The 16,736-nt window shown below is 37.4% G+C and overlaps 2 protein-coding genes across 5 annotated transcripts in view; one reads left to right on the forward strand and one right to left on the reverse strand.

Moving 5' to 3' along the window:
• Window positions 1-3,492, forward strand: part of LOC128744626 (arylalkylamine N-acetyltransferase 1) — a 96,414-nt gene extending 92,922 nt beyond the window's left edge. For both annotated transcript variants that reach the window (XM_053841775.1, XM_053841776.1), the window contains 2 exons: window positions 2,275-2,427; window positions 2,488-3,492. In XM_053841775.1, the coding sequence (XP_053697750.1) occupies window positions 2,275-2,427; window positions 2,488-2,898 (564 nt within the window). In that variant the 3' untranslated portion in view covers window positions 2,899-3,492. The remainder of the gene's footprint in view (window positions 1-2,274; window positions 2,428-2,487) is intronic.
• Window positions 3,493-4,031: 539 nt separating this feature from the next.
• LOC128743380 (dnaJ-like protein 60) lies at window positions 4,032-13,727 on the reverse strand. 3 transcript variants are annotated; one of them, XM_053839941.1, is made up of 5 exons: window positions 13,644-13,727; window positions 13,371-13,470; window positions 13,143-13,309; window positions 4,350-4,502; window positions 4,032-4,288 (listed from the first exon to the last, which is right to left on the reverse strand). In XM_053839941.1, exons 1-5 carry the CDS (start codon window positions 13,709-13,711, stop codon window positions 4,135-4,137), a joined length of 642 nt encoding a protein of 213 aa, XP_053695916.1. In that variant the 5' UTR covers window positions 13,712-13,727; the 3' UTR covers window positions 4,032-4,134. The 3 variants fall into 3 exon arrangements, with proteins under 3 accessions (XP_053695916.1, XP_053695917.1, XP_053695918.1); XM_053839942.1 differs by lacking the exon at window positions 13,644-13,727 and adding an exon at window positions 13,546-13,625; XM_053839943.1 differs by lacking the exon at window positions 13,644-13,727 and adding an exon at window positions 13,546-13,621 and having other exon boundaries at window positions 13,371-13,467.
• Between the last annotated feature and the right edge of the window lie 3,009 nt (window positions 13,728-16,736).

A 16,736-nucleotide genomic window follows, 5' to 3' on the forward strand; every position in this document is an offset into this window, starting at 1 on the left:
GGAAGCGTGTTTCACTAATTAACGGCAGCAGGAATAGCTCAGTGGTGAACGACTTAACATCATTAGCGAATTGTCGCGTCGCAAGGCACTCGCATATGTAGATACATGGAATTATGGGCACAAATTCCATCCGAAGGGAGCATGTTTCTTGAATCTGCTATAATATGTTCCTGTTTAAAATAATTGTTGTAAATAGTTGTATTATACGTTGTTTTACAATTTGCTGCGTAATTTTTTGTGAATTGAACAAATCACATGGAGGAACATTATGTCCAATCGACAAACGACGACACAATCATTTATATCTATCTTGCGGAAATATTATGGCTAAAGATTACTACAAGTATTTCCCTTGTTCTACCCTATGTTTTATTTAAAAATAATTTTATGAATCATGCCTATTCAGTTCAATTACATTCAATTACACGCATTTGACTCTTTTGGAACATTAGTAAAAGTCTTGTAAAAACCCTTCTAAATCTCTTTTTTTTGTATTGGCGCTGTTACAAGCTTGCAACTTAAAATGTAATAAATTTAACGACAAGGTCGTCAGAGTATATTTATGGCAGTCAGTATGGCACCGAATATCACCCTTCCCTTCCCTTCTTCAGTGTACTAATAGGAGCATATAGACTCGGGAAACCATCACAAAAAAAATAAATTTAGTCCAACTAACCTGCTAGCCGTAATAAGATTTTACAACTCGAGGCACTAAACATTGCATTCTAAAGGTTCTATTACTTTTTGGGACATAAATTAAACTAAATACTAAGATTTCTGCCCAACTAAAATTCGTCACTATATTTTCACTTCTTCGCCGTCGACTTTTTATTATTTTTTTTCGGCCGTTCCAACCGTCACATCACTCGCGAAACTAAACTTGGGGCACAGAAAACTTTAATTTACTACCCGAACAGTTATTTAGTAAGATATATACAATGATTTTGCCCAAACTGTTCACTTAAATTGATGGGAAAAACTTTACTTCGTTTCGATTGCAATTCCGAATCCACGACCGTCGTTGCTGTACGTTACCAAGGGAACGGGCGTATACATAGATGCCAGAATCACAGATTTTTTCACACGCATAAATTTGGGACCTACCAATTATGTCAGTTGCTGTGAGTTCTGGTTCTACCAATGTGTCTGATAATTAAAGTGCTTCATAAACATATGTATATTACAGAAAAAAATACACTACAAAAAGTAAATATCGCGGAGAAAATGATAGGGTCCCAAATTTATGCGTGTGAAAAAATCTGTGAAAATGGCATCTATGGCGTATACATGGAGTGATGCCAACGTAAGCATTTGAGCATGAAATTGACTAATTATTTTTGCTATTAAATTAACGGTCGTAGAGTGTCGATAATATACTTATAAAATTCACTGATAATAAAATTCACCGTAAACAACATTTTATGTCAATTGACCAAACTCGTGACTTTAGTCATGACCTTGAAATGCGGTCAGGCATATATTAATTTTTTTTTTTGAAACGATGATTCTACAATTGATCAAGGGACGGTAAGGGAAAGTAATGAAGAAGGATTTTTTTCCGGGAATGAAGGGGAAGGGTGGGTTGCACCTATGCACCTTCCAGCATTGGATAAAAGATAGGAGTCACAACGACAACTTGTTAAGCATAGCTACCTATAACACCCCCCCTTCCTTTCCACCCTTGCCCTTCATTCCCGGAAAAAAATCCTTCTTCATTACTTTCCCTTACCGTCCCTTCATCAATTGTAGAATCATCGTTTCAAAAAAAAATATTAACATTTTATGTGATAGAATTACTGTCGGATCTAGTTCAAAAGAAAAAAATGATAAGCGATTCTACGTTTTCTAATTCATAAAAGATTATTACCTACTACTACCAAATCTGTTCTCCTGGAAAAAGTGCCATAGCATAAACAAAACGATAATGACAGCAGAACGTAAAAGTATTGGAATCAGTAAAAAAGGTAGCTGGACTCTGACGACCTTCACCTTGAATGAAATTTTCTCCTAACTTTATCGTTGATGCAACTTATTGTTTGTCGGAGCTTTTCACTTATAAAAAGAAATCAGTCATATTGCAGCGGAAATTTAAAAACTCCAGAATAGTCAGCTCAAAAATAATGCAGAATATAATTATTTTCACAATTGCTTTACTATCTTAACGATATGTAAGTATAAATATACCCTGTTGTAAACTGGAAAAAAGTTTCTTAGTCGAGCCTTTATTATATGATGCTTCCGAATATAATAAATGAAATTAAACTTATATTGCAGGACGAGCCGCTCAATACGTTCATTAACCTAGGAGAGTGCAAGGAGCTGGAAAAATATTCGACTAAATATCTTCATGAGCATTGTTCCTTTAAGGCCGTCAATTCCCGTGGAGAAATTGTGGGAGTTAACATTAACGGAATGATCAATAAACCGGTAAAACATGCATAAGAAAAAATCTGGCTGACTAATCTTCATTTGTACTTCCCTTTTCAGAAGGAAACTGATGGACCGCAGCAAAAACTGGCTGATGGTTGTGAACATCCGAAGTTTAAAATGATTATGGCTTTGATGGACTACGTGGATGAACATTTTGATATCTTTGACCTGCACCAGGACGTAGACAAGATACTGGATATTAAAATTATGTCTGTAGATAATCGCTACCGTGGACTGGGAATCGCTGGCAAGCTCACTGATCGAACAATGCAATGTGTGAAAGAAAACAACATCAAATTAGTTCACGTATTGTGCAGTAGTCATTTCTCAGCTCGGGTCATGGAGAAAATAGGGTTTGAGGAGGTTTATAGATTACCTTACTCTGACTATTTGGTTAATGGAGAACAGGTATTCGATCCAGAAGAGCCACACACTGCAGTGCGGATTTTAGTGAAAAAGATGACCTAAAACTAGTCCATTCGATTATTGACAAATGGCGGATAGAGTGTAACATTATTACTCATGCACTACTACAAATATCAAGATTCCGAATTTTAAATTTTAGTGTTGTAAAAAAAATCTAAAACTAAAACATCTAAATCTAAAACATAAATTGAAGCACAAATCTTACAAGTACTGTTGAGAAGGTGCCTCCCGAGCTAAAATTTCTGGAGGCATATGTTTGATGTGATGCATACTGATTTACTTTCATTGAATCCTATTTAAGCTACTTTGTAGCAGCTGATGTGTGAACTTTATTGAATTTTGTGCGAACTACGCTTTAGATAGGCCTATAGGAAGAAGTCGCAAAAAGCATTTATATTTTTAATACATGATGAACTGTTCATCCGTAGTTTAGCTTTAGTTCGCTCAATTTCATTATCGTCAATTATTGTCCTTCGACAGGTTACAATGCGAAATCACACAAAGCCGTAATATAATTATACGTCATATTGTCAAAATTGTTGTGATAGCACATTACAAATAAGTCACCGTAACTGTAACAGTGTCATATGGAACGTACTAAATAAATTAATAAATTTCGCATATAATAATATTTGCAAAGAGTGAATAGATCAAGAGCGCAACAATCAACAACTGCGAAATAAATGTTTTGCCTTATAATTTAAGGCTATAACATCAACTTAAGGGTGTGTATTTATCCGGTGCCTAGTTGCAAAATAACGCAGGATGAAAGTTTGATGAAGCTTGCATCCATGCGTTGTCTACTCTGGGTCTGAAGTTTCCGCTTTGAGTGCTACCCAATCATAGATCATTGAATCAATATCACGGAGATTAGAATTAACTAAACATACTAACAATGTTTGGTGAGTAGGTAATGTGAATGTAGTAGATCTGGAAAGATGTGGTCGAAAAACGGTGTCCGAGACTTAGGGAAATCAATGACCATTCAGTGAAAAATATTTCAAATCAATTTATGACAGATTACAGTAAAACCTTCCTACTGATCTTCCTACTTAGAAATGATTTTTAACCGTTTTTTTAATTTTCAACAAATAAATAACGTTACGGCTGAATGATGTAGGTATTTCTTTCAAATCTCAACTTATGGTAAAAAAATATCATTACTAATTCTACCCTATATTTTATTCTCATTTTCATTTACAGCTGAACAGAAAGGGTCGTCCAGCCCGCTAATTACAAATATATTTACACACTTCGGTTGAAATTACTATAATATCCTCACCATAGTGTTTCTTTGTTTAACTGAGCTTTCATTCGCTCAATCTGTGCATCATTTCCTCGACTTTCAGCTTCGGCACGAACTTCTGCATGCATAATTGCATTTTTGCGGGACATGTCATCCAGCTGATCCCGATTGAAAGTGAAAGATTTACTACAATGAACATAACAATCATCAACATATGGTCAATACTCAATATATTACTAATATTTACTTGATAGCAATCATCTGTATGGATACTCCGAACAGCATGAATATAAAACAAATCAACATAATCTTCCAGTTGCTAACTCGTCGGATGCCTTTAATGCCATAGTAGGACTCCGGGTCGGGCTTCGGATAGTTTGATGTATTTGGTTGCCATGACCTGAACGAACACAAAAAAAACAGCATCGTAAACATAGAATGATTGCATTAACGTCGATGTGCACATCGGACATGACGCAAAGCCATTGCTTCCTGGAAAACCTTGTCGAGATCCACCATCAGAAAATTGGACAGCCATTGAGTCGGAATTAATTTCAATTAAAGCGTTCCGTGGTACGGTGACTAATTGGTGGTAGGGTGGCTTGTAGTATACGGAAAATCGATATTCTTGTTTCTAAAATACTATGGATGGACTTGTAGCTAATATTTTCGTTTTACATGCAACGGTATGTTATCGATAATATATTAGCAAATGAGGCCATTACAAATATGTTAGAAAGTTTTTATCCTTCCGGAGTAGGGCAACTCAAGGGGGGGGGGCGAAAAAAACAGATTTTTTTATTCGAGCAAAAAATATGCGTTTTAAGCATTTTTACTTAAACTTTAAGCATGAAAACCAAATCTATTCTTGCTTTTCATATACTTACTAGAGGACCCGGCGCGCGTTGCTACGCCATTCTAAAAAGATGGTACATGCATAATCCTGAAGATTTGATTAATTGTAATCTTGCAACCAATAGCTTTCTTTTTGACAACCCATGATATTCCTTAATCATGCCGCAAATTTCTAATCCAACGCATAAGCATTTGTGACTCGAGCAGCAAGTCCAACGTAACGATTTGGGTTTTATTACCAACCCTTAAAATGGTATTGTTGGCAAAATCGTAATAAAATATCAGTGCAGTTCGATTGAAATCAGTTGAAAACTGGTCAGAAACAATAAACTTAGTGTAACCTCAATATTATTTTCTTCATATTTTCATTTTAACAATGTATTTTCTTTTCAATTTTGTTTTTAAAATAAGTATTATATTATCTTACTTCTATTTAATTTGACCCATTATCATGGCTTCACCGATTTATTCTTAACAATTTTGTTCCAAATTTATCTTATATTTTAGTATGGACGGCAACACTCGCGAATTCGATTACTTTTTGAATATTGCAAAAAATTCTGTTTAATTTGTATGAGAGCCATCCCCCCTTACAGAGGGGAGAGGAATCACAATACGCCATAGAAAAAAATTTTGCCTCCAGTAACCCCCAAGTTATGATGAAATTTTTTGTTTTATTTGTATGGCAACCCCCCTCTTAGAAGAAGAAGGATTCTCAATCTACCATAGAAAAATTAATTCTACCTCCAAAAACCTTCACTTGCCAAATTTGGTTCCATTTGCTTGATTAGTTCCCGAGTTATGAAGGAATTTGTGTTTCATTTGTATGGGAGCCCCCCCTTCTAGAGGAAGAGAGGTCTCAAACAACCATAGAAAAAATCCTGTCTTTAGAAACCCCCACATGCCAAATTTGGTTCCATTTGCTTGATTAATAGTCAAGTTATGAGGAAATTTTGGTTTTATTTGAATGGGAGCCCCCCCCTCCCCTCTTAGAGGAAGGAGGGTTCTCAATCTACCATAGAAAAAATTTCTGCCTCCAAAAACCTTCACATACCAAATTTGGTTCCATTTGCTTATTTAGTTCCCGAGTTATAAAGATATTTGTGTTTCATTTGTGTGGAAGCCCCCCTTCTAGAAGGGGAGTGGTCTCAAACAACCGTAGAAATAAACCCTGTCTCTAGAAACCCCCACATGCCAAATTTGGTTCCATTTGCTTGATTAATAGTCAAGTTATGAGGAAATTTTGGTTTTATTTGTATGGGAGCCCCCCCTCTTAGACGAAGGAGGGTTCTCAATCTACCATAGAAAAAATTTTAACCTCCAAAAACCTTCACATGCCAAATTTGGTTTCATTTGCTTAATTAGTTTCCGAGTTATGAAGAAATTTGTGTTTCATTTGTATGGGAGCCCCCCCTTTTAGAGGGGGAGGGGTCTCAAACAACCGTAGAAATAAACCCTGTCTCTAGAAACCCCCACATGCCAAATTTGGTTCCATTTGCTTGATTAATAGTCAAGTTATGAGGAAATTTTGGTTTTATTTGTATGGGAGCCCCCCCTCTTAGACGAAGGAGGGTTCTCAATCTACCATAGAAAAAATGTTTGCCTTCAAAAACCTTCACATACCAAATTTGGTTCCATTTGCTTGATTAGTTCTCGAGTTATGAAGAAATTCGTGTTCCATTTGTATGGGAGCCCCCCCTTCTAGAGGGGGTAGGGGTCTCAAACAACCGTAGAAATAAATCTTGTCTCTAGAAACTCCCACATGCCAAATTTGGTTCCATTTGCTTGATTAATAGTCAAGTTATGAGAAAATTTTGGTTTTATTTGTATGGGAGCCGCCCCTCTTAGAGGAAGGAGGGTTCTCAATCTACCATAGAAAAAATTTCTACCTCCAAAAACCTTCACATGCCAAATTTGGTTCCATTTGCTTGATTAGTTCTCGAGTTATGAAGAAATTTGTGTTCCATTTGTATGGGAGCCCCCCCTTGTAGAGGGGGGAGGGGTATCAAACCATGCTAACAACATTCCTCACATCAAACGCAATGTGTATGCCAAGTTTCATCAAAATCCGTCGAGCGGTTTGCGAGTCTATACCGGACACACGAACAGCATTTCATTTTTATATATATAGATAGACTAGCTAACCCGACAAACTTCGTATTGCCACAAATTAACCTGTGTTGTACATAAAACATGAATCTCGGATGATCTTTGTCACAATCTCGAGTTTTGCAAGCCCCCCAGTGGGCGGCGCTTCCGACGGCGGGTCACCGGCAACACTCGCGACCGTCTCGTCCTGAATGATCTAGTGTTACTATACATAGTTTTTGTGGTCTTGTATTGACTAATGTTTTATGGAAGAGTCTCGAATTTCTCGAGTTCGATTAGTTTTTGAGTTTCGCAAAAATTTCTGTTTTATTTGTATGAGAGTCCATATCCCCCTACCACAGGGGTGAGAGGTCTCTAACTATCGTAAAATGAATTCAAGACTCCAAAATCTCCCACATGCCAAATTTGGTTCCATTTGCTTGATTAGTTCTCAAGTTATAAGGAAATTTGAATTTCATTTGTATGGGAGCTCCCCTCTTAAAAGGGGAAGGGGTCGTAATTCACCATGGAAAAAATTTCTGCCATCTAAAACTCCCACATGTCAAATTTGGTTCCATTTGATTGATTAGTTCTCGAGATAAGAGGAAATTTGCATTTCGTTTGTATGGAAGCCCACCCTCTTAAAGGGGAGATGGGCCATAACTCGCTTTCTAAAGAAGAGAGGGGTCTCAATTCACCATAGAAAAAATCTTGCGTCCAAGACCACTTACATGTCAAATTTGGTTCCATTTGCTTGATTAGTTATGATTAGTTATATTGAGTTATGAGGAAATTTGTTTTTCATTTGTATAGGAGCCCCCCCCCCCTCTTAAACTGGGGAAATCCATAGAAAATATTCTTGCCTACAAAAACACCCACATGATAAATTTGGTTCCATTTGCTTGATTAGTTCTAGAGTTATAGGAAATTTGTATTTCGTTTGTATGAGACCCCCCCTCTTAAAAAGGTAAGGGGTCCTAATTCATCATAGAAAAAATGGTTGCCTCCAAAAACACCCACATGCCAAATTTTGTTCCATTTGCTTGATTAGTTCTCGAGTTATGAGGAAATTTGTATTTCGTTTGTATAGGAGCCCCCCCTCTTAAAGTTGGGAGGGGTCCTAATTCACCATAGAAAATATTCTTGCCCTCGAAAACTTTCACATGCCAAATTTGGTTTCATTTGCTTGATTAGCTCTCGAGTTATGAGGAAATTTGTATTTCATTTGTATAGGAGCCCCCCCCCCCTCCTAAAGTGAGGAGGGGTCCCAGTTCATCATAGAAAAAATTTTTGTCTCCAAAAACACCCACGTGTCAAATTTGGTTCCATTTGCTTGATTAGTTCTCGAGTTATGAGGAAAATTGTATTTCTTTGGTACAGGAGCCCCCCCTCTTAAAGTGGGGAGGGGTCCTAATTTACTATAGAAAATATTCTTGCCCTCGAAAACCTTCACATGCCAAATTTGGTTCCATTTGCTTGATTAGTTCTCGAGTTATGAGGAAATTTGTATGGAAGCCCCCCCTTTTAAAGAGGAGAGGAGTTATAATTCCCCTTATAAAGAGAGGAGGGGTCTTAATTTACCATAGAATAAATTCATGTCACCATAAACACCCACATGCCAAATTTTGTTCTATTTGCTTGATTAGTTGTCGAGTTATGCAGAAATTTGTGTTTCATTTGTATGGTAGCCCCCCCTCTTAGTGGGGGGAGGAGTTTCTAACCATCACTAAAACCTTTCCTGGCCCCAAAAAACCTCTACATGCATATTTTCATGCCGATTGGTTCAGTAGTTTTCGATTCTATAAGGAACATACGGACAGACAGACAGACAGACAGACAGACAGACAGACAGACAGACAGACAGAAATCCTTCTTTATAGGTATAGATACGTTATTATTTTCCATGCAAAAACCTACGAAAAGAGAAAAACGAAACAAAATATTTCTTGTCGATTTTCGGAAATTCCATTGTGTGAATTTTCATTTCTGTTTCGTGATAGAAGCGTTAACACTCGGTACACTCATTTTTCCAGTTCTCTAGGCTGTAGAGGCCACAGGCAATTGATTTTATAAAAAAATCAGAGAGGTTGTGTACAAAACACGACCGCATATAGGTGACGCAGGACTACGTAAGTCTCTTTGTGGCGATAGTAGCATATATCCATGCATGTAATAATACGATTCTTCATGTATACATGCTACATGCAGCATATATAGGGTTTGTTGAGACTGCAGGTTGAGAATATTCAATTATTTTCGAATAAATGTTAATAGCGCCTCAAATCTTGCTCCAGCATCAAACACTATTTAGACATAGACATATGTGTATTTTGAATTTGATTAGATCATATCAAAAAATTGTTATGTTAAAATAATTTAGTTGTGCTGTAGGTTGAGAAATCCAAATGTTTGCAAGTCGATAATTTTTTACAGCGTTTTACTCCACAGAAAACTCGTCAAATAGTTTTAGATACTTTCCGAACTCTTCCTCGTGCAAACCTTTTGTAAATCCGCTTAGGACCGCTTGCATGACCGTCGATGTTTCTCTTTTCAGCGTGGTCCTGTCAAATAACTGTGTCCGTTCCGAAATAAAATTTAAATAATGTCCACCTTCATTCCACATTTTCCATGATTCAACCGGGCATCTGGATAAGTAATCGGCTATGTTCTGATCTGAAGATACATGTTCTATTTTGTAATTAAATCCTGATATTAAATCAGCCCACCTTTGCACTCTACCTGTTGCCATGACTGGAATTCCTTTTTGGCTTCCGAATATGGAAACCAGCGGCTTGTGGCCAGTTTTGATTGTAAAATGGTCTCCCGCCAAATACATATAAAATTTGTTCAGCACATAAACGATCGCTAAATCTTGTTTATGGAGTATACTATAACCCTTCTCACTGGAACTTAGCGTTCTTCAAGCGAATGCAACTGGGTGTTTCCCCCGATCGGTCCTGTGTGCTGGTACTGCGGACAATCCTACATTAGAAGCGTCACAAATCAGTACAATCTCCTTTTTTTGGTCAAAGTGGACCAATGATATATCCTTGCAGACTTCTTCTCTAGCTCTATCAAAGGCTTTTTGACACTCTGATGACCACGCAAACGTGTGCCCTTTTTTTAGTAGGTCATACAAAGGAGCCATTATCGTGACTAGACCGTGCACAAATCTTCCATAATAGTTTATAATACCAGCAAACGCCTTTACTTCCGTTACATTTCTTGGAAGGTTTGCCGAGAGAATAGCGGTTAATCTTGCTTTAGATTTAGAAACACCTTTTTCCGATATTTCGAGTCCCAGATAATCAATCCTTGTTTTAAAAAATTCACACTTCTCTTTGTATAACCGCAACCCTACCTTACCAAGAATTGTGAACACACGCTTTAACGTTTCGACCCTATAAGAGGATATCATCCAGAAAGTTTATTACGAATGGCTCATTGGCGAACAATTTTTCCAACTCTCTTTGCACTATTCCTGATGCTGGCTTGACTCTAAAAGGCAGTTCGTTTATCAAATAAACACCTTTGTGTTGACAAGGCACAAATCTTTTTCGACTCATCCGTCAGTTCAAATTGGTTATAGGCGCGACTTAAATCCAGCTTTGAAAACAATTTTCCACCGTTGAGCTTACTCATTACCTCCTCTATTCTCGGTAATGGTTGCTTGACGTCGTCCACGAATTTGTTTACTGTTCTTTTATAGTCACCGCGAATACGGATTCTGCCATCGTCTTTCAAAATCGGAACGTAGTTCATCTTCTACTGCCTGTTCGAAACTGAATGGAACTGGTCTTGGTTTACAGAAAACTGGTTTCGATTCATTCGACAGAACTAATCTACTTACACGCAATCGTATTTTCATAACTCGTCTGTAAATAGAGCGTTAAATCGTGTTAGCAGAGTATTTAATCTGCAGCGCGTGCTGGACTCCCGAATGTAATTCAAAGGAGTTATATGTAATTTAAACGCTAGAATAAAATTTCGTCCCAAAAGGGGAGGACCACCCTTAGCGACAACAGCAAATCGGATCTTCTTAGTCTGTCCGTTGAATGACACATCCGGCTCAATACAGCCTCGCATTGCTAATTTTTCTCCTGAGTATCCCACAAGACTAATGCCCAAACGTTTAATCGCACACAAATAAACTTGTTCGTATCGTGAGGTTATGCTCCAAATTACCCTTAAACTTACAATTTGCAGATAAACGCTTAATTCGAGCCAGCCACAGTTTCGCTGATTCGGGGCCATGTTCGCTCTTCACGCATTAAAAAACAGTCGCCGCTCCTTCTGAACCCCCGTCGTTGATGTTAAATGCTAGGAAAGCAACGTATACAAATCGTCGTACGTTTTTGAAGATGGCAATTCGAGCGTACATAAATCACGAAGCAGCTTGTAAGTATTTGCCTTTAAGCAATTAGCCAGAACAGAAACTCTAGATTCATCGGGAACCTTCGCTGATTCAAAAAACTGCTCTCGGAACAATTGCCACTATTCTGCTTCCTCCTCAAAAACTCGAAATGAAAATCCGGTTGCCGTCATTACTTTATTTGCACCTCGTTGCCGTTGTGATGCATGGAGATAAAAAGAAAGACAACCGGTCGGCTCGAGTGATTATCGTACAATGAATGTAATGTATCTTTATTTTAATTTTCGTTTTGTATAGAGAAATAAGTGAGAAATACATCGTGGTATTGGTGACACCGACTGAATAGAGGGTGCCCTACACCACAAATAATTTAAAATAATTTGTTGTGATAAGACAATAACTTAAAACCAAACTACGTCCATCAAATGTTTGTTGATTCAACCTTTTTTGCTGCTATTAGCAGCAGGATCTTAGCAACTGGCCCGGCAATTGTCCTGTACTCTAACAGCTGGCTGCGAAGTCTGTCGTATAAAAACAGAAGATCAAGTTTCGATAACGGAATGGCGCAGCTAGGCTTTGCTTTGCTTTACTAACTAATTAAGTAAGAAGTTTAAATCCAATATTATCAAGTCTTGATGTTTTCGATATGTAACTATTTTCGTCATTGGCGTAACTCGGAAGGGGGCTTTGGTGTGATTAAGCCCCCCTAGAGAAATTGACTTGGTTTTATTTAATTTAATAAGAAACATAGTTAGATAACTTTAGATAATAAAAACTTGAGAGTAAACTTAAACCGTCATTAGACACCCTTCTTTATCGACAGACTTCGCAACCGGTAACTCTAACAGGTACAGGAAAATTACGAAGCCAGTGTAACGATCCTACTAACTCTAGCAAGCACCGCCTTCTAGCCGAGATTCGAACTTCGATGACTGGCTTGTTAGACCAGCATCGTACCTTGAAGCTAACTGGGCGGAGAGTAGTTTTCATATGCATCACAATTATAAGATTCCATGGAATAATGTGCATTTAATTTTAATATGCCAACGAAATAAAATGGTCGAACCTGTAGTAGCCCTCCTAGAAATGAGCGCTAGTTCTGCCAATGATTTTCGTTAATATTCTAAAGGAATAAATTGATTTGCAGGAAAATGTAGACGTTCTTTATGAGAAAACCTACAACATGGAAACTAAAATTGCAAATAATTTTATCCAAACGCGCAACAATAATTTAGTTTTTATCTATCTTTTTAGCACCGTAGAACTCATGCTGTATCCAGAATTCGAATTTTTATATGCTGTGGAATAAAAATTTAAACTCCATAGTATTTACAATGCTTTAGGCTATTGAAGCATATCAAATGCTTCACTGAAATATCGATGGGTTTATTATACCTATGTCAAATTCTGGTATAAATAATTATTGGCAGAACTAGCGATCATTACTAGGTTTCGGACAGGTTCTTTGACCATTTTAATACGACAGCATCCAAATTAATGGATGGAATTTTATTCAAGCGATGCGTATAAAAGTTGCACGTGAGGTTTTATTAGATTAAAACAATTAATAAGTTTTTTAAAAATTGAGCCTTTTGTTTCAGGCGGGCCCCTTTATCCCACCCTAATGTGCCAATGCTATTACTAATGAAAGAGTTAAGAATGCCAACCGTTTACTTGACTTTTCCACAATTGTGTAAATGAACCCGATATGAATGTTTTACTTACTGGTATGCTGCCTGTTTCCCGGTAGTGCGAGTTTGCAAAAAAAGCTCATGATCATAACTTGCTCGAGTCTCTGGTTTACTAAGAATTTTATATGCATCCAATAGTTGAACAAATGATTTCTCATTAGTCATACGTTTGCTGGAATTCGATTTCGCGTCTGGATGTAGCTATAAGTAAATTTTCAGTTTATTGCATTGCATTGTTACGCAAAACATTTTATATAAATACCTCTTTCGATAGTCTAATGAATGCATCTCGAATTTCTTTCGAAGTGCACGATGGATTCAGTTTTAGCACTTCGTAGTGATTTACGCGATGCGCATATCTGCTGTAATAGAATGAACAACAGTTACTAGTTAGTTAGTTACTATGGATAAATGTTAATAGTTATCGATAGGTTAACCTTATTAATTGTATATTTGGTATATTTAAACAAATACAATTTCGCGAAATATTTAGCATTTGTCAATTATTTAAATTTTCTGTTACAAATAATAATACTTCACTGAAAAACGGATAAAACTGAATTCTGAGCTAGATTCTAAATTCTGATAACGGATAACACTCATATTTCGTAGCTACAAAAACAAAACAAAACATAAAATATCAAAGTATTTAGATCATAGGTGACTGCAGTTCCACCTAGAGAGCCTTAGAGAGTCGCCATCTTAAACCGAAAATTCCAATCGAACAGAATCAGTTGTCAAAAGTAAGTCCATCAATCGAACCAGAGCTGCCATAAATACAGATATTTGTGCATGCATAAATTTGGGACCCTACCGTTTTCTCCGGAGTATTTAATTTTCTCGATCTAATCTCTTAAATAACATAAATAGTTTATGAACTACTTTAAAATTCAGGAACATCAGTAGAGCCAGACATCACAGCAACTGAAATACAGTATCCCCCGCTAATCCGACACCCAATAATCCGACGATTCAATAATCCGGATCTCGCTACTCCGGAAAATTCCGAATTAAAACGTATTGTACTTGACTTCTTTCAATCGAACACTACCTTCGTTTGGCGTCTCCGTTAAAGTCAGATTGGCACTCTTTCTAACTAAATGGAAATGGTACATGGTGCTGCTTCTAACCACAGAGAACAGACATTTATGTTCATATAAAATTTCATTCAAATGGTGTGTAAAACTTTTAATAATACACTAGCGACATCTATCTCAGGGTGCACCACTTGCTCTTCGATCATGTTGCCATATTCAATATAGTTTCTTGCTATGTTCTTCATATTTCAATAGCTGGCAACTCCACTGCCAGTTGCTGTAACAACGTATGCATGTTTGTTTATTGATTGTAAACATTTTTCGAACACGCGATGTTTCAGTAAAATATGTGAAAATGTATTTACATGCATGCACCTATTTTTCGACGATTTTTGTATAGTAAAGTGTTTGGTGAAAGGTAGGACAATATTTATTATTCTGCCTTTATCTTTATACATTTTCATTCGTCAAAATGCCAGGAATAACCGTGTTCATCGTATGGTATGGTACGATTGTCATATGTAATTCGGAACGTCGGACTGATGAGGTAGGTTTTCTGTGCAGTCAAAAATTAAAAAGAAAACTGTTCCGTTCTTTTGTTATCAGGTGTGAGCCTCTATTGGTGATAAGTTCCAATAGGTCAGCAATAATTAACCGTCCGCAAAAGTTCAAAAGCTAAAAGCAAAAGCTAAAATCATCAGGCTTACATAGTACTACACAGAATCGTAAGCTGAAACTGCCGGTGGTGGCAACCGTTAGAACCGAACAGAAAAATTCTTCAACCTGCCAGAAAAGATTCAGGTTGTCGTTCAGAATCGGTGTAACTCTGATTGACAAGCGAACTAGTTGCCACCGAACCACGATACCATGGAGCCAATTAAAACTACGTGCACGTATGCATTGCCAGCACAATAGAGCAATTCCCTATCATAAGATATGCATATGGCTTAGATCTTACAAATTATCAATATATTAAGCTTTCTGCTTTAATGCTGTTGTCTCCTAACAAATTCCAATACGATTGCTGACAGTTTTTGTTTATCCAAAAGTTTGGTTGCTGCAGTTACTGTAGCAACGTAGTTGGTTGTAATGTTTTGGTAGCAAATCAAAGCCCGCCTTGTCAGCGATGCGAGCGCCACACAACGGGAGCATTACCACATGCTTTCAAGATGGCGGTTTGGTTTTTACACACCCCACGAGATTAAGATGAATGTCTGTTCTCTGTGTTCTAACTACGTTCACTTTTGCCATGGCTATAATATTTTCATTGCTACTCTCAATACACTGATGTGCTTGCGCTTATTTCGACACTAACTAAGAATTTCAAAGTTTTTTGTTGACGAAATTGAGCATTACCGAGTATAAAACATAGTTATTGCGTACTTACGACAAATATTTTCAAAAATTTCCGGAATTGTTTACGCATGGATGTAAACAAAACCACATTTCAAACTCACACTGACGTCGGTTTGACTGTCGGATTATCGAGTCAAAATTCGCTAATCCGGCTATAAATTTGTCGGATTAGCGGGGTGGTACTGTAATAAAGCATTGCACGCAGCTGTCAGTGCGTTTTTTTCGTCCCAAGTTTGACAGTGCTGTCGGGTTTGTTTTGATTACTTATTCGTAAGACCCAGAAGCAAAAAACTGCAAAAATGACAAAAATATATGTTGTGCAGAACTGATATCATTTTTCTGCTTCGGAAAAGTCGGGCATTCGCGGTTTCCGCAAACAAGTGGTACGAATTACTAGTAATAAATCCACTAGCAATAAATTTAGGTTACAAAGGGAATCAAAACAAACCACACAAAAACTTCAAACCAAATTTGAGGTTAGGCACCGTGCAAAGGTTTATTGATGGGTTCCAAATTTATGTATGAAGTATTCCACCACGCACACATATAAAGATTTTTTGACATTAGCCGAGGCCCTCGCTGAATCAAATATCAAACTCCCGGATCCTCTCCTCCACTCTTCGCTCCCCTCTCACTCCAACATAAACGATCCGCAGCTAATGTCATTTTCGTTAGTGACGAAACCGCAAATTACTCAAGGGAATGCTCCATTAACAAGAGCAGCGAGTACAACATCGAACAATGAGACTCGATGTTTTGCTTTTTTCTTTTTTTTCACGCTATGTTACTGCATTGAAATTTGACCTTTTTGGAAGCGTTGACAGTTTTGGAAGCGCGATGTTATCCTCTGTCAAATACATAGCAAGGGATAGCACAGCGCATCCCCTGGAAATTACTTCATGCTCTGAACTGAATCGAATAGGAGACTTGTCAAAACACCGATTAGAGAGCCTTCAAAAGAGTAACGACTAGAGAGCTGTTAAAGATGGAGAGACGCCATCACAAACCGAGAGGGGTGGGGGTGTGGCTTGTTGAATTTCTGTTACAAGTTGTTATGCAAAAGTTATTGCAGATGGGGCTTTAATAATGTCATCATTAACGATAATGTTATACGCAGGACGAATATATGATTAGTATTTTTTTGATATTCTTTCCAGTAATGTTAGGGTAACCAACCTATTTTGGACCCCCTCAGCAGCTGTACATAATTTAGACACTTACAGCAAAATCACCCC

The sequence above is a fragment of the Sabethes cyaneus genome, chromosome 3 (assembly GCF_943734655.1).
Source record: "Sabethes cyaneus chromosome 3, idSabCyanKW18_F2, whole genome shotgun sequence".
Classification (NCBI taxonomy): domain Eukaryota; kingdom Metazoa; phylum Arthropoda; class Insecta; order Diptera; family Culicidae; genus Sabethes; species Sabethes cyaneus.